Source organism: Acipenser ruthenus, chromosome 21 (assembly GCF_902713425.1).
Source record: "Acipenser ruthenus chromosome 21, fAciRut3.2 maternal haplotype, whole genome shotgun sequence".
NCBI classification, from domain to species: Eukaryota; Metazoa; Chordata; class Actinopteri; order Acipenseriformes; family Acipenseridae; genus Acipenser; species Acipenser ruthenus.
In genome coordinates, this window is record NC_081209.1 from 24,497,649 (window position 1) to 24,521,963 (window position 24,315).

A 24,315-nucleotide genomic window follows, 5' to 3' on the forward strand; every position below is an offset into this window, starting at 1 on the left:
AAAGTAAATCAAAAAAGTGTGTCTGGCAAGGAAATATTAAGATGTATGGCTTTTAAAATGAATGCAACCCTGCCTAGCAAAGTCATCTTTCCACTATAAATAGATTGACTGTAATTGAAATGCTGATCTGTATTAAATTGAAAAGTAAGGTTAGCTGGGGAGATGTCCCCAAAACGTATATTAATGTGTGTGTGTGTACATGTATGTATATATATATCTCTATATCTATATCTTTAGTAATATATATATATATATATATATATATATATATATATATATATAATTACACACACTATATGCATTTTAAAACAGACTTCTTTAAGCCCAATACAGTTTGCACTATAGCCTTATTTTCAGTGCTACAAGTAAATAGTGACTAACATTGCCAATTATTGCAGAGGAAGATGGAAGCGTTCATCCTGACAGAAGATTCATATAGCATCAAAGAAAACTGAATGTAAATAAGTGTGAGTTTGTGTGAACTCATGCATACAGGTTAGTATTTAAAAGTAAATACTTCTTACATTGGTTTTCTTGTTTAAAAAAAAAAAATCTAAGCTTTAAGCAAATATTGCTGCACCTTACAATCCCTTACTTCAGAATGGGAAAAGGAGCATAAGCAAAACACACACACACTATTTATAGCAACAACAAAAAAAGAAATATTACTACAAGGAAGTAATAGCTGTTACGTAACTGAGGTCACCTATTACGTAACTGAGGTCAAAGTAATTGTTAAATAGTTGGCGTTTACCACAAGGTAAACTGAGGTAGACATTTAGCAAAAGGGGTTTTTCACTGGATCCCTCTTGCTCCAGTGATATACTCTTTAAATAAAGTCAGAAATGTAACAGTCCTTTTTCACATTTGACATTTTGAAACATTCAAGGTGGGTGAGTTAAACAAAACAACAAAATATATATTTATATAAAAAAAGAAACATTCACAAATAAAAGTAGCTCAAAAAAAACTGGCGCCCGATGAGGTTCGATCCAGGTTTGTGCCTCAGAATCTTTGTCTGCCTGCTCATTGTCCTTTCCAAACAGATGCATAAATGACACCGATGCCCATCTTCGTTAAAGAGGAAACACGGCTAGAGATGTTGCAAACTGCTCGTTTTGGGGTTGCGAGGAAGCGGATGCCGGGATTTCCATAAAAAAATGAGGTGTACCTGAGCTAGGCTCGTCACAGGCCAGGCCTTCTTCGTTCCCTGTGAAAGGCTCCAGCGAAGGAGGCCTGCTACTGCCAACAGAAGAATGTTGGGTCATTTCCATTTCATCATGAGAGTATCTCCCAGAGTCCCCTGTTTCGTGGCTTCCCTCGCTGTTGTTGGAATGGTCCGTGTCGCACATGGGGCCAAACAGAACTTGGAGGGAAGTGGGGGGCTCCTCCTCATAGGTCAGCATGGTAGTTCCTGGCTGGTAGGAGCACAGGGTCTGTAGCCTTCTCTGTGCCTATGGAGTAAAATAATAAGATGGCTTAGAACTTCAATTGAATTAACTAATGCAACCATTTATAGCATATTGCAAGTGGAGGTTCAAAGTATATTTACCCACTTGAAATTAGATACTAGGAGGGGTGTTTCAATAATTCTGAAAGTAATCTTTCTTTTGCAGCGTTTAAACTAAATAACTTTTATTTTGTTAATTTTAACTATATGGTGTGGGCTAATTGAAATAAAACAGACAAAATCCTCTTATTTTACAACTGGGGAGGAAGCATGCACCTGTCCAAGCTCCGTCCTCTCTGAACATTCTTACCTGGCCCGTCTTTGCATTCGGTTTATCTTCACAAGTGAAGAATAGCCATTTCTTTTTTGTTGGTTTAGGGTTCACAGGCCCAGCACTGTTAATGATCAGACCAGTCCCACCCTAAAAGATGAAACACCACGCTGGATTATTTCAAAAGCTACTTTAGAGCCAACATTTGGTTTTATTTTGGCAACTTAAAAAAAGGCCCTTAGGTTTTATTACTTTTTATCTTAGCTTATCTATTTAAAAAGAGATCAACATGCTTTTTGCATACCTTTGTTCAGGGTTTAGTGTCCTTAAACTGATTTTTATCATCTGCTTGCCAAACTGCGGAAGAACCAACTGATCCTAATTGAGGATATTAAGGTAGTGTGCTGTATTGAAAATTATTTACCTTTGCATCAATAAAATTATCTGACACCATTGGCATGAAGGACTCGGCACTCTCTGCTTGGCTTCCGTTAGCCAAAGACACTGAAGCTAGGGGGACCTGCCCATTACCCTGATGGGCCATCTTGCTAGCAGATGATTTCCTATGAAGAACAAACACAGGTTTATTGTATGCATGTTGTTATCATGATATGATATTGCACACATATTAAACCACTACTTAAATTAGTTATTTCAAGTTAAGTACCTGTAACAGATGGAGACTTTAGCAAGGTTAAAAACGTGTATACCTACACTCAACTACTGAAGGACAGTTTCTGGTTTCTAATTAAGTACCAATAAACTATGGGGGAAATGTAGTTTAGTCAATGAGGAATCATATTTTAGTATGACTGACTCTGCAGCTTTATGTAGAACCTGCAGAAAGGGAGAAGTGCATCATAAAATATTGAGCATGACTTCATACCTAGCCTTACTCCGGTAGATCAGAATGAGAACGCAGATCATGATACACGTCAGGGCTATGCAAACTCCTACAATGATCCCAGTCATTGATTTCTGGTCCAGATGGTAAAAGCCGTCAGAGTAAGCTGTAGAAATAAAAATAAAAAAAATAAATGTGTAACAAGTCAAAGATTTAAAAATGAGAACACCCCCAACCAGGAGAATCTTTAAAGTGTGTTTTACAATTATTGGTTCTGTGCAGTACACTGCCGCTAACATGACAGGGCTCAAAATACAAGAACTTGACCTAAATATAAATAATTTACTGCCACAAGGAGCAAAGGTTGAGCTATTGAATTTTAAGCACGTTGGGAAGCAATTTAATTTAAAGTCGTATAGCAACGTGAAAGGGCAGGCCGAGTTAGTCATAAAACAGCGGTCGTGTTCATGTGAGCTGGGTGCCTCTCAGAGGCTGCAGTAATCTTTTCTAGGAACTCCTTTGAGCTCGACATGGAAGATAAAACATTACTGTGTCTCTCTTTTGCAATTTCAACAGCAGTTTTAATTATGAAAGCAGAAGAAACCTGGAATATTTGAAATACATGGTTTCAGGCAGGACAGCTTGTTTGTATTCTAGTCTCCGTGGGATTTGGGACTTGCACAGGAAGATTGTTTTGGAGGTGATGACTGGTACACTGATGATATTTGATCATTTCAAGATTAAAAATAATGATGCCGTCAAACAAGTGGAAGCAAATTGTCTGCTTGAACAATAAAACAAGTGCACAACAAAAACTGTCAGAGAAAAGAAGGGTGATAAAACATGAACATCGCCAGACAAGAGCACAATTAACGTATTCCAGGTGTCATAGGTCACCCTGACACCAAGTTTAAAATTGTACATCATAACAAAGCCCCACGCATAGTTTCTTTAAAGTGCTTCACAACAAATTACCTTCAAAAGCTCAGATTATTTTACACAGTCCCAGTCTGGACAATACAGCAAGTGCAATTTCACACTGATCATTTTTTTTTTTTTTTATGAAAATGGGTCCCATATGTTAATGCCAACACCATGGGTCTCAGTCTTATTCAGTAGTAGGGCTGAACTCTATTAAGAGATTTTGTACTGTCAGTTTCACAATTCCGTATTATTACCTGGAGAGAGAAATCCCTGCTGTACAGTGTCAACCTGGCAAGGCTTTGAACTGAATTCAAGTATGAAGATTACTGCTTCAGGGTTAATTAATATTGAAATAAAATAAAATGCACTGGTCTTCTCTATTTCTAAAAGGAGAGGGAATGAACTTTTAGCACCACGTTTCAACTATCTTCACGCATGGTCACCGTGACGACACGGTTGTTAAAGACAGGATCAGACCGTGAAACATGCTGATAAAATAGCATCTGCCCGCTTACTGACCTCTGGCCTCTGTGCTGCCATCGGAGCGCTTAGGTTTCTGACTGGACTGAATTCCCTTTGACTGGACAGCGAGCTCCACGGCATTAGAAAAAGGCCCATCTCCCACTTCGTTTGATGCTGATATCTTAATGAGGTAGACATTTCCTGGAAGAAGGTTCTCCAGCAAGGCCATGGTTATAGTTCCTGTAAACAAGTCTGGAGTTAATAAAACAGTGCCGGCTGCAAGAGGCTGGTGTCAGCAGGGTTGACTGAAGCTCAGGCTTTGTGGAAGAGAGCTAAATATTGAGTTTACCTTCTGTTTTCTCTTCCTTCTAGCAGACCCATGAAGTAAAATCCTAGTATGGAATATACTAATAATAAAAAAAAGTTGCTGGTTGAAAACCAACAGTGAAATGAATGCTATATTTCTCTAAAACTTGTGTTGTACTTGTGTATGTTCATGCTGCAGATATTTGCGATGGTGTAGCATGGTGGTTTAATGAAAGCTAGCATCCACAGACCAGGTCCTCCCTATCCAATTCCTGTCCTGCCTCAAGCCTGTCCTGAACAGAACTGACATCACTGTGTCAGTAATGGGCCAAGATCACCAGAATTCACCAAAACAAGAATAAAAATAAGAATAAAGACTTGTGAGTTGTGTTTTTTTTAGGAAAAAGTGGAGAAGTGCAAAATATGCTTGCTGGTAGGGCTGCTAGAACAGTGTAGGTTTCTAATTTCAGCTGCAGTTTTCCTTGGAGGCCCCTTTAATTGCCACAGGATCAATTACCGCCCCATCTCCGACTGCATTTATGCATGTTGGATTTTGATGACAAAATACCCTCTCATTTGGAAGAAGTGCCCACATAAAAAAACAAACCAAAAAAAAAAACTTTTGGTTAAATTAGATTTTATTTTAAACTTTAAAAGGAAGACTTGCTTTCTATTTCACATCTTACTCGCTGACTCAAGCATGACAACATGTGGAGTCATTCTGTTGTGGAAAGGATCAAGTTTGCATGACAGGGCCTATTTGTGACCATACTAGTAGGAGTGCCAGTAAAGGAATTGGAGGTCAAGTTTCAGTACCTCTCTCCACAGAGATTTTCAAGCAGTAACTGTCTGTGCGGTTGTCCTGATTTACAGTGGATAGGGCACACAAAGGTTGTGAACCGCCTAACTTTTGACCTCCTCAGGAGGTGGCTAAAAGTAAACTGTGGATGCCTCAAATTGCAGAGAGTCATCTGCAATCAATTATTCCTAGGTTTACATTGCACTGCATTCTGAAATTCACAAACTTAACCAGGTATTAAAATAACCTGGTTCTACATCTTACTGCACTGCAGAGCCCACTGAATTGATACAAACAGCAACTGACCTCAATACTGCCATTCAAATGTGAACAGCGCATGCAAGTTTCTGTAGCGCATTTTTAAATCGATTGACTAGTCACCCAGCAACTTACACCGAGAGACTTCAAAAGCTGCCAATTCTAATTAAGTTCATTTGCCGTTGTAATCTTTTCCTGAGTGAACTAAATAGGTTACACTTCATGGCACCTTGGAAAACCTAAGTGTTGTCATTCTGTAGCTAATAAAATTACTTTAAAAAGGGGGTCAATGTGCCAGGTACACATTCGTGAAAGCAGTTGTCTTTTCATTAGCGTTTTATAGATTTTCACTAAGTGCAAACCGTTCAGAAAATAATGCTTTACCAATGGCGATAGTGTTTTTAAAACAGAATATTGTAGTGAGCTGCAACTGATGAGAATCTCAGTATGTGATACCCACTCAACATTCTCCTTAGAGAAATCAAGATGCTCCCAGTTACTGGACCTTTACCAATCACTAAATAAATAAAACATTAACAGACCTCAGATGTAATGAAGTTAAGAATCTGTTTCTCATATATTGAGAAATTAAGTATTGACTACCACATTGATTCATCAGTTTGGAGGTAGGCATTTTGACAACAGCTTTCCAACTTGCTTATTCTAGGTTTTGGTTTGGTCGACAAAATTACCTTCTCTTTGAAGCACTTGCCACTCTCCACCAATCCACGCTTTCCTGGAGGCATAAAGGATGGTGTAGCGAGTCACCACTATATTGGGCTCATCTGGCTGTTTCCAGGATACGAGAGCCGTGTCATCTTCTATCAGAGTCACCTTCACTCCCAATGGGGGGCTAGAGGGAGCTGCAACAAGAAGCCAGGAAGAATGAAGATTACAGAAGATATGCCCAAGCACCTCCACATCTGCTATGAAAACCCCAAGCAACATGCCTCTGCAACATAGAACACAAAAAGCCTACCAGCAACTCCATACTCAGATCCACAGTCTTATTAAAAGGTCTACCTCTTTGCAGAACCTTTACATACAACCTAACCCAATCCTTTATAAAACGCCTCCACACCTGAGGTTTTCAGCCTTAATCCAGATCCAAATACCTGAAATCAGGCCTCTGGAACTGGAAGACAATTCACTTCCATTTGTTCAGCTGCCTGCCAACCATGTAGGAGATAAGCTCCCTCTGAGGCTTGTGTTTTCCTTTCCTTATCCAGTCGTTAAGATGATCCCCAAGCTTACCTTCTGATAGGGTGGTGTGATAAACCACGGGGCTCCAGGGGCTGGAGAGCTGCTCAACGTGCAGGCGGACTGCAAACTCATACGCGGTGTACGGCTCCAGGTCTTTCACCAGCAGGTGCGGCTCCGATCTGCAGCAGACACAGTTGTAGAGAGTCAGAATATACAAGTGCTCTATTGCTCAGGTTTACACTAAAGTATCTTTGGTGAAGACTTACTTCCTGCTTATTCTTCTGTGAACCCCACACAGCAAGCAAACCTTGCTGAGATGCATTTAAAATGTGTGGTGTTTTTCATAATTATAGTACAAATTAAATGAAATGTGGCTGGTACCCTTATAAAAGGGTACCATGGTTAATTTGCAGGTCTTCCAGTTCTAATATTCTGCATTTCAAAACGTTTTAGTACACTTGTCTATAATTCTCCACAATTGCATGCTCTTTACCACTTATATTTACTATAATTTGCTATGCTTTTTCCATGGTATATCCCAGTATTTAGATCTGCTTCAGTTTGGATCATTAAAACAGCATCCTTTATTGTGGATTCAGCAACAACAAGAAAACGCTTTCATCTTTCTAAACTGAAGTGAGAATATGACTTACGTCTCAAGGTACAAAACCAGGGAAGCATTCTGCAGGCCTACAGGGTTACAACGAATGGTGTAGTTCACTGGCTGAGTCAGAGTGAAGGCTGGTCTTCCCCAGTGCAGGTAAATGGAGGATGAACTGTTGGCTTTCGCGTAAAGGTGGTGAGGGGGAGGTGGCGGGGGCACCATGCGATCGCGAACCGCTGTAGAAGAAATACAAAAAGAAAAAAACAAACACACTTATTGGGATAATAAACACTGACCACACTGCAAATGACAGACTAGGAGTTAGGAAGTACATTGTTGTACTTTGCCTACAAACTACAGCCCACATATTTGTTGACACTGCAACACATGGAGTCTCTTCCATACTTACACACACATCCTGGGGTGCTGACAGTCTGGTCTGCTTGATATCCTTCACCTGCATAACTGTAGGCCAGCAACTTCACATGGTACTTTTTTCTTGGATCTACAAACATAAACACAGAAGGAAAATGTTAAAACAGGATTTCTACACTTCGGTACCTCGGTAAGAATCCTTTAACTTCATTTTTATATTACATTGGCTACTAGATTATTAAAAAAAAAAAGAATTAAAAAAAGAACATATGCCGAGAGGTATTTATTTCTAATAATAATTTAACACTCTAGCCAAAGAATACAATTAAACTACAACACAAAAATCTCAATTTCAGTAAACAAACCTTAAAATCACTTTCTGCACTGAAAACCTTATCATGATATATATTTTATCACTTGATTGGTGTGTGTACAATGATAAACTATTAGAAGAGAAAACAAAACAAGGCAAATTGCACTTAAATTGGTGGTTTTTTTCCCCTACTTTTTCCACCCGTGTTAAGAGATCCATAAAAGCATACATCTGTTTCCTGCTCCCCATTAACAGTTTGATGGGCGCCGATGTCCCCACTGGTATATACATCACAGAAGATGACTGATAGCACCATTCATCATCCTGCCACACAGCTTTTAAAAAAGACCCCTCCCAGGCCCTCAGTGAATGGACCTTCAGCAGGAATGGTCATTTCATCCTTAAAGCACAGAAAGGACAGGGTCTAATGTCAAAGTTGAATCACCATCTCTAAAGCTAAAGGAAAAGCCACTGCTTGCATGACCCACAACACATGGTACTATTTTTACTCGGGGGGGGGGGGGGACGGACCACAAAAGTAGTGAAAACATGTAGCCCATTTCCTTAACGATAAGCTGTGACCAAAAGAATCCTTACATCATAATAACCTAATCTTGAGGCAGCATTGAGCACCATGAGGAATGTCTTGAAACGATTTCAACTTTCAATTGGGTTTGACAGTGGTTGGAGGAAAAAAAAAAATTCTCTGTTCCTGAAAAGAATTACACTTCGTGCTGTTTAATCTGTGAGCTTCCACGCAGCACAAAATAGAACTACAATACCACTGTTTAGGGTTAGGTTTTTTTTTTTTTTTGACAGTCCTCCTTCAGCATGTATTCATTAAGTAGATCCATGTGATTAAACATTGATTTTTAAAAAGCTGGAATGGCCTTGATAATGCAGAAACACAAAAACATTTCCTAATCTTGACCATGCTGCAGTATCTTGTCCAATTCACATGTAAATCACGGACAAACTATTGATGGCTTGACCACCTGGAGTTCCAGTGGAGCTGGGGGTCCTGCAAGATATCCGAGTGTCCAGCAATCACAGCAGGAGGTCAATCAGGAGAGGCCTTTGAGCTGTCCAGCAGCTGCCCAGCACAACCACTGAACATCCACACCTCATGCATCAGGGTCCCTCAAAAAGGTCAGCCCCTTGTTTAGCAGAGCCATTACTACACCACCGATTTTCTATGGAAATTAATCTTTAAACACTATTCAATTTGTTCTGGGAAAAAGAATGACCTTGTAATCTGATGAGGGTTTTTTTTTTTTTTTTTTTTTTTAAATTTACTTGTATACATCTTTCTCTTCATGTGCATTAGCTTATTTTCAGCAAACACAATTAAATATACCAGGGTTTGTGTGGATATGACCCTTTTATATGGCTGTATGTTTTTCCGATGAGATTAGAGCGCAATTACTGAAGATTCTTACTGGCCCTCTGAGGCCTTCAGGCACAGTACAGAATCTATCAAACTAACGAGATGAGGACTCCCAGGAATTCAAGGGCTCTTGAATATTTTAAAGTATGTCACACTTCATTAAGCACAATCTCTAACCAGATTTCAGTTACGAAATCACAATCCATACCAGTCCTGATTACACAAATAATTTTAACCCAGTCTGAACAAAACCTGTATGAATTTATTAACGATTGCTTAACACAATAGTAACTCCATTACTGTGGCCCTCTTTGGTGGTCAAGCAAAACATGGCATTGGAAATCCACTTCCTCACAACAAGCAAACCACTGCTATAGACCTGTTCCAATTCAAGCAACTCTCGCTTTTAATCTGCAGAAACTGGACGTGCTTAGTTGTTAAATAAAGACTACATGTTGAAATAATAAGATAGGCCTGTCTCTAGAGAATGACATTTGAGAAGGGTAGATTCCTTGGAGTTGTAGTGCATGTTAGACTTACATTAAGTATGGGCAGGTATGCAACCTTCTTGTACACCACCCAATTCTTTATGTGCTTCTTTAAAACAAACTAAGAAAATATATCCTTGTATGAAGTTATGATGTTGCCATGCTTCCATGTTGTTCCAATGGATTCAGGCAGTGTATTACCAAAAGTGGCCACCAAGCTAGGCCCTTGCCTACAATAAAGACATTTATAGATTTTAATAAAATGGCCAAGTTGTAAAGTTCACATTTGACAGATATGGGTTTGTGTCTCAAAGGGCTGACATTTAACCTGCTGGCTATAGGATACAAGAAGTCTTCAAATCCAAGTCTACACTGTGTGTGAAACACCCTATTGTGATAAATGATATGCCTGCTATTAAACTGCTCACAAGAGTGAATATGCATGATGCAAACACACAGGAGATGTTTACTACTGAAAAAGGAGTTACTAAAAATAAAAAAATTGATTTGGAGGCCTATTGACAGGCAAATTAAAGTTTATAATTGAGAAAAATACAGGTACGTTACAGGTACAAGCTTAAGATATTTATTTTTCTAAAATAAAAAGGTAGTTTTGTTTAACAATTTAAAAATGAAAAAAGTGTAAGAATATCTATTTTTTAGGAATGTCGGGGATGGCTTCTTTCAGCTGCTCGGTTTGCCAAGACCTGAAGACCCTGAATGGATCCGGGCTAGAGGCATAAAGGTCAAAGGGGGCAGATATCAGGAGAAAGAATAGGAGGTCACGACCATGGAAAAAAGTGTTTAGGGCCTGCCCTCCCCCTCCTATATATTATTATGAGAAAGAAAGTGATTTGAAAAACAGACCTGCAAGCTCAGAAGAAAGTTCAACCAGGAGACTTCATCAGATAAAAAGCAAAATCTACTTAAAAAAAAAAAACCTCCACTACATAGCCTGTGTACACAACTCTGCATTAGTAGTCTGGTTTGAAAAAGTCAGCAAAATATACTGCCATCTTTCTCATAACTACACCTAGCAGCACCTTCTGTGTTCAAAGCCCCATATAGCAGAAAAGGAAATTAGCTGGCCTGCATTTTTCATGAATAATCAAAATTGTCATGAACGCAATTTGTTTTTGATTAAAATATGAATGAGTCAATACAACAGAATTAAAAGATAAAAACCAAAAAATTCACTACCAACTAGAATTACTGGATGAAAAAGGGAAACTTTTCTTTTAAAAGACTAAGGAATGCGTCAAGAAGAAACAAGCCTGGACTCTATTTTCAATGGGGGTTTTGTAAAGAAGCAATGAGTGATGAAATTAAATTCAAGGTCTCAGCAAATGCCCGCTGTTCAATCTTCCTTCTGTCTGACTCCGGTCATCCCCATAGGCCTTTGTTTCGCACAGTCCAGCTGAAAGATCATTGGTCTTGCCTTTCCAGGGTGAGTGCTCAGCCCCCAAAGTCCATCCCTTCAGCACAATGGGCTTGCAGTAATTATGCATGCAAGAGGCCTAGAGTATGGGGATGGCGTGACATCTGGGCCACGACCTTTGACATGGAATCTGGGCAAGCTAAATCCTGCTTGAAGCGATAGAAGTACCAGGGGGGAGCTGTGAGGGGAGGGAGTTAAAAATCTCATGAGAAGCAATGAAACTTCTTAAAGCTTACTGCTTCAAAGCTGTACTAAGTTGCCATTAGCTTCAGTTAAGATACAATCTGCAAAACGAATAATTAGACTGTAAAGTCAGGAACTGGGAAATGAATGCTAGTTTATCACTGGAGCCGAGTGAAGCACAACCTAAATATGCAGTTATTGTTCTTTAATATTTTTATAAAAACGTGGATGAAAAAAATCATGTAGTGTTTAGAAGGATACTTTCTACAGCTGACCACAAGACTGGGTTAAAAATCAGCTTACTTATGCTTTATAGGAAAAGTAAAAGCACTGTGTTTGAGATTTAATTGTGGTTGCAATGAAATCACTTTAAATGGTGGCCATTGTGCATTTGCGATTCCTATCTTGACATTTCCTGCCAGCTTTAATCTTCTGGCAATAAAGGTGAACGCATCAAGGGTTTTTAAAAATAGCTGTAGTCAAAACCAGCTGGATTTTAGCCTTTAAGCTAACATGATACCAACTCCACCAACTTTAAAAACTAGTTTTCTACTGGAGAAATCTTACGGGTGGCCAGAAGACCACAACATAGCTAGTTTGGTAAACAAAATATCATTTTAAAGCACCCTAATAAACAATGATGATCATAATAGGATATGCTAATACAATAACCTGTTATAAATGGACAAATGTCAAATAGTGTTTTCCTTATGAAAGGCACATGTTATTACATGTTTCCTTTCTGTGGGGAAAAATAAATAAATAAAAAAAAATAACACTTGAGTTTCCATTCAAGTTCTGTGACAGCCTACACATTTCTTAGATATTTTGGGGGGGGGGGTTAAATTCTTTCCATTTGTGGTCACCTGATTTTTATGGCCTATTTGCATACCCTGCATTGGTTCAGTGCTTTGCTCTGCCCCCCTGAAGGCCTCAGGCATGAACCTCAGCAATAAATGTCATCTATTTTACTGACCGAAACAGCACCTTTTCAGGGGCAGGCAGGGAGAAAAACTAGCAAGAGAACAAAGTGGAGGAGAGAAGGCTACTTTGGGTTTTGTAACGGATAACCCTTCACCGCATTCCTTCCCCAGAGTCATTAAAATTGTTCTAAAGGGTGTAACTAGTGTTAGTGCCATTGACAAAAACAGTATGTTCTTTAAAAACAAAAGCATATGCACAGGACTTGTGCAAATATTTAAATATTTAAAATATGTTCAGGGATGCTACATGTATTCCTTTATATATTTTAAAAGGAGAATGAAAACGGAGCAAATAAAAACACAAAAAATGTTCAAAAAGTAAAGCCTACAAATTCCCCATTTGCTTTTCTTTGTCACCAATTCAAAGTTAATAAAATACATTACTTTAGATTTTTCCTAAACACAATTCTAGTTACAGAAACAGTATACTTAGACCTCTATTAGAGAAGAGGGCTTCCTTCTCCATGGCAGACTTCTTTGTACTTCAGGTGGCATAAAAAATGATACATTATTTGATAATGTTTGGATTTGAACACATTCCAAACTGCCTTGAGCACAAAAATACATCGACTACAGCATTTCTCTCACCAGCATTCTGACCTTGTATGTAATGGAGTTTAAAAAAAAACAAAAAAAATCACCACACACCACTATCATCATCCATCAGACTGTTTCGGGGCTGGAGGTTTCTGTAGCATGTACTAGTTTTCTTTGGGCTGTCACAGTTTTACACTATTGTTAGTTTAAACTTCTCGACCAACTAATAACTCACAACTGTCTTTTCTTAGCTTCAAGCAAGACACATGCATTGTTGGATTGGTTTTTAAAAGGCATTCCACTTTTGTTGCATCATACAAACCTGAATATGCTACATCCATGATTTTCATTGCAATACGCATTTAGAAACAGTGCAATAATCAATGTGTAATGGTCTGGCCAACCCTTTTTTAACTAACAAAAAGCGTGGTTGTTATACTTCAGGTTGACTGAGGTGGCATCCGATTTCAGGTCTCTTATCAAGATTCCCTGGAAAACTGGATTCTGTGATAAACAAATGACAGCTTTAAATCTGCCAAGAGCTGCTATCTGTTATATTTTTCATGTCTGGAAAAACTTGTACCTTGTTCCTAAGCTACGAAAACCATGTGGTGCCTTAATGTCATATTAAAGCACCCCACCCTCTATCCACACTAGCAAATTAAATTTTGTCAGCTACCTTTTGAAATAATGCAGGTTTCATTTATCTTAACGTTTATCATTAAAAGATGCAATCATACAAATGGATAACTAATGCATGTAGTTTCCTACAGTGTTCAATAAAAAGAAACCAATTTATATAACATAGATGATTTGAAATGTATTTTATCATTGTTTCCCCTTTAACTGTAAACGCCTGTGCAAATGTAGAATTTCTTTAAACTGGAAATGCAGAAACCTTGCATCATAAATGGCTACGGTATTGTTCCTAGGCATGCTTCAGATCTCATTCATGCGTCAAGTAAAAGCATCTTTTGAAAGAGATCCCCTTTGACACATCGAAGCTGTGAAGGACCTCACGCATCAAATAAAGCCTTGCTTACACTGAGAACAAATCAAAGAAAGGTCCAGTGCCTAATGGACAAAGTTAATCTAATTTACTCTGACATGAACCTTCTCTGTAGAGAAAAGTAATAATAAACCAATTACGGTACAAGTAAATTCACTCAAAACCAGCCAAGATATTTGAAATGGTGCTTTTTTTTGTTATTCATGTTTATTTACTATTTCAATTAACACTTTTCTTGTGTATAGAAGTATAAAATACACTATAATATGTTATATTTCCGTAATGTTGGCAAAAGGAAAGCCATTTAATAAATGGTACTTTCGTAACTAACACTTCCAAATATATATATATATATATATATATTCTGTAATCTAGCTATGTAACAGTTAAATTAACTCTAAGACAGCATTTCACATTAAGGAAATAAATTTCAAAACTACCGTTTGTCTCAACAGGATATTTGAATGGCAAACTGCAAACCAATAGACTACAAAAATAATCTAATTTTGCTAAAACAATTTGTCTTGCACAAAGGATGCTGGACAGGTCGTGCAGAATCAGTAATCTTGGTTGGTTGCTAGGCAAACCATTCATTAAAATTTTACTCAAATCTACGGTCTTCCCTAAAGTTGAACTTTGACCTATTGAAACCCAGGCTCATCAGAATGCTTTATTAAAAAGGGACATTTGTCATACTTTGTCACTCTTAAAATCAATAAGAAAATATAACCTTGCAACTTTTTATAGCAGCACTGCTAGATCCAGTCTGCTCTTAAACTGCTGAATTGAGATACATGGAGATGTTGTAACTCCACATTGATAAATCACATCCTGTTGTAATTAAACATTATTATGACCTTAGTTTCAAAGTCTAGTCACAAAGCAATTAGAGGTACAATAAATATTTAGCAAGGTAAATCTTCAAAGATTCTGAGGGACGTTTTGACTTTAGTTGCTTTTTCAGTACGATTCAGAAATAGCAATACATTTACATAAGGCAGTTTAAAAGAAAATGCGTTTTTTTTTTGTTTTTTTTTTTAATCGTACAGATGACAGGAAACTTTAAAATGGCATATGCATAAAATCTCAGCTCAATAGAATGTACGTAGCACTTTTGTAAGAGTGCAGAAATAGATGATCTATATAAAAAAAAAAAAAGCACATTCCCTAGGCTTATCACAAAAAGGCAAGTCCTGGTCATTATGAAGCACATAATCCAATTTAGACAATAATGAAAAGCAACACAAGCTTTGAAAAGCAACATAAGCTTGTCCAAAATGTCACCTTACACATACACTGATGACAATGTTCTTGAATAATAATGTGTAGTAGGTCATATTCCATGTTCAATCATGAATGAGGTGATCTCAGACATGATGCAATACTTAAACATCCCCTTTAGCAATTGATTATCAATAAATTTAGCACCCAACCTCATATTATCCTATACAGCATAATTCTTTAAAAGGGCTTTGTTGCATACACTAATGCAAGTGACCAGTTAAAATAGTCACATCTGCTTGGCTACCAGTTACTGCTGTTGGGAGCACAATCTACAAACAGAACATAAACTGAGCATCCTTTTAAATTCTGGGTCTGGGTGCTTCCAAATATTGAAAAAAAAAAAAATTAACAAAGTTCTGAAGAGATTGATTGATTGATTTCATTAACTCCATGCTATAGCAACTGAGTGAATGTCTACCCAAAACAGTGCAACACATGGACAGAAACCTGAGGGCAATATCTTCCTGCAGGAAGGAGTGTAGAGCAAAGACTAAATTCAGGTGAGAAAATAAGTCACCACTAACCTGTTGGAATGTTATTAAGCTGTCAGTCATTAAAGTAACAGATTAGCCATGGGGTTATGAAGAGTATCTTAAACCCAAACCACATAAATCTCTGTCTACTCCAGTCAGCAGCAGTTCAAACATATTCACAGATTCCCTGTAAACAGAGTGTAGTGAGAACATCTGCCAACAAAGGGTCCACTTATTCTGGCCCTTTAGTCATACTTGAACGTAAGAAGAGACCAGGGTCCTAGTAAGATAACCCTCTGCCCCAGGGCTTGATGGAGGAAGAGATTAGACTACAATAAATCATTCAAAACTACTATTAAAAGGATTGTTTTAAAAAAACACACACACAAGTTACAGCAGGTTTCTCTGCCAGTGGAAATGTATAACATTTTTGCTGGAACCAATGTAGCTACACAAACTTTATTTTCATATATTATATTTATATTATATATTTATATTATATATATATATATATATATATATATATATATATATATATATATATATATATATATATATATATATATATATATATATATATAGACACACACGCACAGTGTTGGTATTATAATGTGATACATTATAGGGCTTTGTGGTCCAGTGGTTAAAGAAAAGGGCTTGTAACCAGGAGGTCCCCGGTTCAAATCCCACCTCAGCCACTGACTCATTGTGTGACCCTGAGCAAGTCACTTAACCTCCTTGTGTTCCGTCTTTCGGGTAAGACGTAGTGACTCTGCAGCTAATGCATAGTTCACACACCCTAGTCTCTGTAAGTCGCCTTGGATAAAGGCGTCTGCTAAATAAACAAACAACATCTATATTGGAGATTTCTCTTAATGCAGAGATATGTTTTAGTATTTATACATTACTCCTTATTAAACTTCCTGATGTACGGCAACAGATTTTTTTGGGGGGGACCAGTTCATGCTGAAAAATGTACACACTACCATGTGGCTTGAAAAATGGAAAGACCATTGTCCATTTATCAACAAACTGAATTGTGTTGACTCTTGACCAATAAATGATCTTGGTATTCAGGACCTAGCACAATAGGCAATAGTGCCCTTTGAAGTGAAGAGCTCCAATTGGTCTCCTCACACACACACACACAGACACACACACAGACACACACACACAGACACACTCACAAGTAATAAAACTGCCATAAACCTCCAGAACAAGAACAGCTTTTCCTCTCTTCTAAGACAGACAGTCATATCTCATGTTCTCCAATTTAACAAAGCTGCACAATGAAGGCTGTAAATGCTACTGCAAGTGAGCTGGTCTGTAAAAACAGTTTCTAATATTCAAACAAGTTCTCTTGACTTAAGCATTAAACTGCATGACCTCCCACGCTTGCCAATAGCTTGAGGCCTACATTTCCTGAGGAATTAAGGCATTAATAACATAACTAAGAAACATAATGTGAACTTCAGTGACATGAACGCAGACAGGAAACAAGATGATGCAGTAGTAACTAACATGATGAAGTCAACATAAGCTGTCATCAGCTCCCACTTGAATGAATTACTTTCTCTGGAACCTACAGGCAGAATTGGTTTTGCTGTTGCATAATAGTCTAGGAAAACCATGCTTGAGCTACACCGTTCAACTCGTGCCTGGCCCTAATCCATGCATCCTTAGTCTTAACATTCTGAAATGTAAACCATATACTCCATTCAAAAAAAAATTAGATTGGCTCAGTGCAACTATACAACCTGATCCATTCACAAATGCAGGTTTCTGAAAGTTTATATACAGTATATACAACCCCTATGTGGCCTAATCTCCGACTCTCCCAGGCCACTGTCCCTCCCTGCTTCCTGACTCAAATATCAGCTGCTGACCACCTGCCTTGGTAGGAACGGCCATAGATGGTCAGTTGTCCACTTAGTGGTGTTGAATTTTCAACCCCCCCCCCCGAAAAAAAAAGTGTTGGCTTATGGCTTCTTAAACAATAGTTACTGTAAAGTTTTTAGCCTCAAACTACATTGTAATTATTACCTCATGAAAATGAAAATAATATTTCATTCATAACCACTGAACAGCCTCCGAGCAGTTTCTTTTAAACAGTACCTACCTAGGCCTCCAATGGTGCGGTGCGAGTCGTGGGCACGCAGCTGAATGGGCATGCTCTCTTGCTGGCTGTCCTCCCAGTAGAACAGTCTGTATCCCTGAATGCTGGCCGTGTTGACTGGAGAGGGCTGCCAACTCACAAGGATGGTCGTACAGTTTAACGGCTCTAAACGCAGCTCTGGAGCCATGGGTACTGTGGGGAATAAGAACACAGGATTTACAAATGCAAGGGACCAAGGAGTCCTGAAGAGAACACTGGGAGGGACTCAAGGTTAACTGTCCATGCTATATCTATGCTTACTGTTTAAATGTACTTTATATCAAATTTGTGTGTCTTTAAAAAGGATCTTCCTAGGTAAACGTACAAGAAAAACCCACAATCAGGTTCTGTGATGATAAGCTGAAGAAAGTTAATACACCAGATGTTTAACAGATATTATAATGTGCTTGGGAAAGGTGAATGGTGACAGCACTTAAGGGTCATCTGCCCTCTGTTGCTTGCAAAAAGTGTATTCAATGCGAGACCATTATTCAATCCTCCCTCACACAACCTCACCCCCTGTTCCAAAGGGCTGGACTCTGCATTGTGTTTGAGGGCACTCTGGTCTGATTATGGAGATTTCATTCAGGGCTTCTTAAGGGAGACGACACTGCTCTGATCTAAGGTACACCATCTCACTAGAACTTTCAGAAATAGTATGCATCTCATTTAATAGAAGATTACTGAAGTTATTAAACTGCAACATATCATTTCAAAGCACGACGTAAAGGCCTTGCAAAGTAAATTCTCCAAGGCCCTGAACTGCATTGCTTATAGACATCTGGGACAACAAGCTACTGTTACATGTCTAATACTGTTTAACTAATGGGGAATGCAGTTAGCAATGGCTTACTGTACTGGGAACAGCCTACTGTCAATACTGAATGTGCAGTACATTTAAAAAAAAAAACTCTACTACTCAGAAGATGGAATAAATTCAGAATTACAATTTGCAATTAAACATCTGTGTTGGTTTCAAACATATAAAATAACCTCTGAAGGGATTACATAGATAAGAGCCAAGAAATGATGTGGGAGTGTATAACCCTAGGGAAATTAACATAAAAATGTGCCAAGGAAGAGCTTATTTATATTGTCAGTTTTTGGAAAGATAAAAGAAGGGACCCAGGATGAACCATCAACCTCCTTCTGTCTTTCTTGAAGAAAAGGAATGTTCTCTACCCTGCTGTTTACTCCCTTTATCTGATCAAAACAACAGGTCCCAAAGCCCCCCAGAAACACATCTATCTCCTGGTTGACAGGAATATTTAGTCCCAGCCTGCTGAATTAGAAAAAAAAAAAAAAAACTGCCAGGTTTTAGTTGTTATCTGGACATTCTCCTACCACATAGACATTCAAGACCAGATTTACATTTCTGCAGTGGAAATTACTTGCAAGATAAAACTGTTAACGGTGCAGGGAGACCTCCACCGGCAGACCTTGGTTTGGAAAGGCCTTATTCTTCCTCCCACACGGAGGCCATCTTTCCCTTTATGACCCATGACTGAGGCCATTCTGTTGTTACTCACACTGGGGGCAAAGGTCACAGTGTAACAAACATAATGGCTTAACATTATCAGAGCAATTTCTTCAGCAACAGGGCTCTTCCCACATATGGATCATACTCCAAATGGACGGGTCATATTTAAGAAAAGGCCATTTTTAGTGTTCTTAAGTTCGGATACTTGCAAAATGAGTCAAGTCAGCCATTCAATTAATGTGTCTGTGACTCATGTACCGCAGTTAACTTCAAATGCGGAAGTTATTCTGCACGCTACATCAAAACACTTTCAATTGTATGACTTAGTCAGAATGCACAGCTTTAGCTAATAAGTCCTGCTGTCTAAAAGTAATTCGAAATTGCCAAGACCATGAACCCTGTACTAGGGAAGCTACACTCATGACTCCCTCACCTTTAGCACTGGATGCTTTTGGGGTTCTGTGGGAAGTCCAGACAGACTGCTCCCCCCAGCCTATCTTTGTGGCGGCCGCTATACGAAGCAGGTAGATGGTGTCAGGGTCCAGGCCCTCAATCAGGTGCTTGGACTTGGCTCCTGGAATTTCGAGGGTGTTGATGGCGCTCTCCGAGCTGACGCAGTAGGAGAGGCGGTACGTCACAATGCGGCCTCTGCTAAACTTCGCAGGAATGGGAAGCCAGGAGACCTGGATGTCAGTGGGGCTGCGGCTAGTCAGGCTGATTTCAGGGGCCCGCAGTGGAACTGCAACGAGGAAACACCAGAATGAACACAAATAACTTAACAGAAAATGTGTCTGGTAACTGTCCACAATAAGAGCCAGTCCATATGAATAAAGCACAGGAACACATCAGCATTTGATAGGATTGTTTTAATCAATCATATATAACTAATTTGAATACACCACCCCTTGTCTCTGCATTGTTCCATTGCAAACAAGCATTTACAAAAACAGTGAGAGGGGGCGAAATCAAAAGGCACACTGAGCATTTACTTCTCTTGGAACTCCAAGCAATCACAACGGCACTGCATTTGAAACCAACTTTAAAATCATTGCTACCACACTAAAGCAAGCAAGCAAGCAAGCAGACAGGCACTGGCATTGGCATTGGCATACTATACTTGCAAAGGACAATTTATCTAATTACATATTTTCTTTCAAACATTTAAGATTACATTTCTCTCAAATGTAAAATCGGTTGGTGTTTATTGACAGTTAAGTAAGTCTCCTTGCTTTTTTAAAAAATACACTTTTCTCTAAAGATTATTCAAGCACTGAAGCATTATTAAAAGCATTTCATTGTATTTATCCACAAAGTATGATTTACATCAACGTTTAATACGAAATATGCAGGTTAGCTTGGAGTTTGACACGATACAGAATTTTGCCATGACTATAGTTTGTGATTTCGAAATACAATATTGAATGTGTTAAACAGTAGAGGCTACACAGAAATGGACTTTAACTGCATATAAGACACATTGTTGTTCATGCAGTCAATTTATTCCCCCTGCTTTACTCTTTCTCCACAATGGCACGTGTGTTAATAGTACGTGAAGTGGGTCAAGTCTAAGGTACGCTCTTCTCTCTCTCGAGATCATTTTTACTCACCACCCTCAAAAGTGTGCTGGGAGACATGGTCTGACATGCGACTGGCTCCCATGGGCATGTAGGCTACAATATAAAATGTGTAATTGCTGGCTGGTTCCAAGTCATCAATAATGTAGCGCGTTGTCTCATTTCCAATAACCACTTGATATTCTTCATTATTCAAACCTACAATAGGGGGAATAAAAAGCATTAATACATACATTAATTAAATTCAGGATCTTGAGAAACTACAGCAAAATTGGCACAACCCAACCCTACTCTGAGTAAATGTATATTATGTAATCAGTTAAAATACTAGGACCTAGGAAATGAGTTAACCATTCATTTCCAATCACCCAGTCCACACAGTCACAGTGGGGTCCTTTTTGCTGCAACAAAATCCATTAGCTGGCCATCGGTACTGCTTTCGTACCAACATGGTGAGGCGAGAGAACTTGGGAGGTTCTGAACAATTTTCTAAATGACCAAGAGAAAGACCAACAGTAATTTTTATACTATAGCAACAGTTTTGCCAGTAGCGACAATGGGTTGTCCGGATTGCTGTGTACTGAAATTACACAACAATGCGTGCAATTAGTACCAACACAAAATAGAAGCAAACAGCAAGGAAAAAACTGTACCACTCTCAATTTATAATAGTATGCCTACTAGATACTTTATAAGGAACGTATTAATTTCCATAGGAACTGACTCCAGTGAAGCCTCAACAGCAATTACTGCAAGCTGAATAAATAATCCAAAGAAAGGCTACATTCACTTGCTGGCTTTTCGTTGCTAGGAAACCGGTATGCCAATTCAAGCACACAGGAAGAGGCATCTTTATCACCGAGAGCAAACTAAATCGTACCCAAAGTGCTCTGCTTGACTTGACAAACACACGCAGGTGATCCGAAGACGCCCTTCAAACAAACGAGCGTTTTAGATGATCAGCAGGGAGTTTAAAAGAGCCACTCAGCTACACTGGGAGCCATGTTACACCTGTTCAAATCCTCTTTGGAGCAAAATACAATCCCACAACTTTTTGTGAGAAAACTAAAACTGTCAACCTTAAAAACACCTTTGGCATGCTTTTGAGTCCTTAAACTAACCCTACAAAGTGTTTCACATACTGTAATACATTTGTAAAATTAACATTTATTTAACATGTGTTTCTAAACCCTGAAGCACTGTTCTAACGACACAGCATGTAGACTGCATGTGATGCCAACTATGCACATTCCTGCCAAGCTATCTTTGTGCCTTTTGTTAATCCCTCACCATCAGTGTTACTTGATAAGAGAGGGGCAATGGAAGGATTCTGGATACCTGGTAAGCATCTTTTTATTTTATTCAAATCCTCTGTGCCCCCTGGCACTCCGATTCAGCTATCTTGACTCCTTAGGGAGGGATTATACAGTATACTGTAGTCCTGAGAGAGTCCCCCATATCTTCATTGCATATTCAGAGGTACAGAAAGATGTGAATAGTGAAGATTCAGAGGTGGACAACTGGAAGGGGATTCCACCACTCAACTAATAGACAGAGAAAGTCCACCATATTGGACTTGAAATGAAGGTTTTTATTTATTGTACTTCCCTGTAATACAGTACTCCCTCGTTAACAGATTGGGTCAGTCACGGGCAGGCCATGCTAACAGTACCACATGTATAGTATGCTGTTTTTACTGGACAAGGGCCCTTCGCACTTTCCTATTTTTTCAATTTTCTTTCAGCCGACATTTGAAAATTATAATAAAAAAATAAAATAAAGAAAAAAAGGTTAATATTTTAAATTAATTGGACACACATTCTGAAGAATAACCTCCAGTCTTTGCATCCCATCCCCCCCTCTCTCCCTCCCTCCCTCCTATAGATTTGACCAGGTTTTACAATGAAAGGCTTACAGACCTCAAACCATTGCTTCATTAAATCCCCACTTTCCATAAGCACCAACTAACTCAAAAACTAACAATAATGGCTATAAAAAAATAAATCCTAGATGAATTGGCCTTCTAAATTTTAAAAGTTTAGAAGGCCAATTGTCCCTTCTGCTAACAACCAATCTTTTTTTCAACCCGGTATTACTATTCTAAAAGGCCCTCGTCTGTTAAGCATTCACAGAAAGTGTTAAGAATTGCATACATTTAAGCAAAAACCTTTTGCATCCCTTTACAACTTTTCTTTTCCCCTAGTAAATGCCAATTAAAATATAAATCTGTAAGGCACATTAAGCAGGGCTGGTCTGTGGGTCTGTTTCCTTCACGATACATTTGTGAAGTTGTGTCTCTGAATGATTCATGGACACAAAAAAAAAAAAAAAGATGTTCAATTAAATCAAAACCACTCCTCCCCTTAACAGCCAAATTTGTAAAACACAACTAAAGCCAAATTCCACAATTACAATTTTCCCACATTTCTGAATGCCCCCGATAGCATTTTAATTAGCACAGATTAGGAAGGTCGCACAACAGATTCACCGATTGCTTGTTTAAAATGAATTGCAGGGCCCGATTTCTGACCTAGTAAACAAGATCCTCGAGGGTAAATAGAAAAGGCCTTGTTCAGCTGCTGAATACATGGTTAGGCCTCATACTGTGTCCAAATGAAAGAAACCATAAATGAAGGACAAAGACAGCCTTCCACCCAGACCGGCACTCTTCCAATACCTTCACAAAATCTCTAGTGTTGAATTAGCACACTCCACCACACACTTTAATTAGACCTCACTTTAATTAGACCTCTATTCATTTTATGTTCTCTTTTTGTGACCTCAGTTGCAGAGTGCAATGCTGGAATGATTCTTGTCAATATTAAGGGCCTCATTCTGTAGAGCTGGACAAAATGTGGCACTAAATTGTGATCAAGTGTACTAAATCTTTGACAGATGCCAGTAATTCTAAAAGAATCAGAGGTTTTATTCCGACAAAATGCAAAAGTATACATTTACGAGCAGGTGTTTCTTCCCCTCGCTGCTCCTCAAACACTTTGACAGCACAATGAATTGGGAACATTTTCAATTGAACACTGAGACTGTGATTATGGTGTTCCAGAGTTCTGTATATCATATGTTGAGTTAGTTTGTTTTTTGCTATTCCTTTATACATTTTAGCAATTATTTATTTGGCAGTTCTTTACCGAGGGCAGCAAAAGCTTCTGATTGGCCCCGTACACATTATAGTATACTCAAATATTTTATTCCAAAACCAGAATCGACTTCATAATCTTCCTAATAGTTATCTTTCAGTGAAAACCTGCAAGGTGGGTAAAATACAGCTCCTGTATCTCTTATTCAGGAACAATGCACTTTTAGCATGGAGGCAAGGGCAGGAGGTGACTTGTGTACCTGTCACTATTTAGCTGGTACAACCATTCTTTACCCTTATCACTGCCCAGCAACCCACTATTAACAGGAGATGGTCAGTTTCTCACATTCCATTTTTAGGATTTGGAAACTGAAGAGGACCCAGGATTTCAAACAGTGTCTATAAAACGGGGGTGGAGTTC

General features: G+C 38.6%; 1 protein-coding gene across 1 annotated transcript in view; it reads right to left on the reverse strand.

Moving 5' to 3' along the window:
* Positions 1–286: 286 nt before the first annotated feature.
* The window catches only part of LOC117428330 (protogenin), a 47,481-nt gene continuing 23,452 nt past the window's right edge, over positions 287–24,315 (reverse strand). The window contains exons 9-20 of the mRNA XM_034047207.3: positions 20,834–20,998; positions 19,660–19,965; positions 17,711–17,899; positions 7,531–7,626; positions 7,171–7,357; positions 6,569–6,696; positions 6,007–6,177; positions 4,009–4,191; positions 2,608–2,731; positions 2,146–2,284; positions 1,761–1,871; positions 287–1,454 (exon numbers count right to left, since the gene is read on the reverse strand). Of these exons, the coding sequence (XP_033903098.3) occupies positions 1,077–1,454; positions 1,761–1,871; positions 2,146–2,284; positions 2,608–2,731; positions 4,009–4,191; positions 6,007–6,177; positions 6,569–6,696; positions 7,171–7,357; positions 7,531–7,626; positions 17,711–17,899; positions 19,660–19,965; positions 20,834–20,998 (2,177 nt within the window). The 3' untranslated portion in view covers positions 287–1,076. The remainder of the gene's footprint in view (positions 1,455–1,760; positions 1,872–2,145; positions 2,285–2,607; positions 2,732–4,008; positions 4,192–6,006; positions 6,178–6,568; positions 6,697–7,170; positions 7,358–7,530; positions 7,627–17,710; positions 17,900–19,659; positions 19,966–20,833; positions 20,999–24,315) is intronic.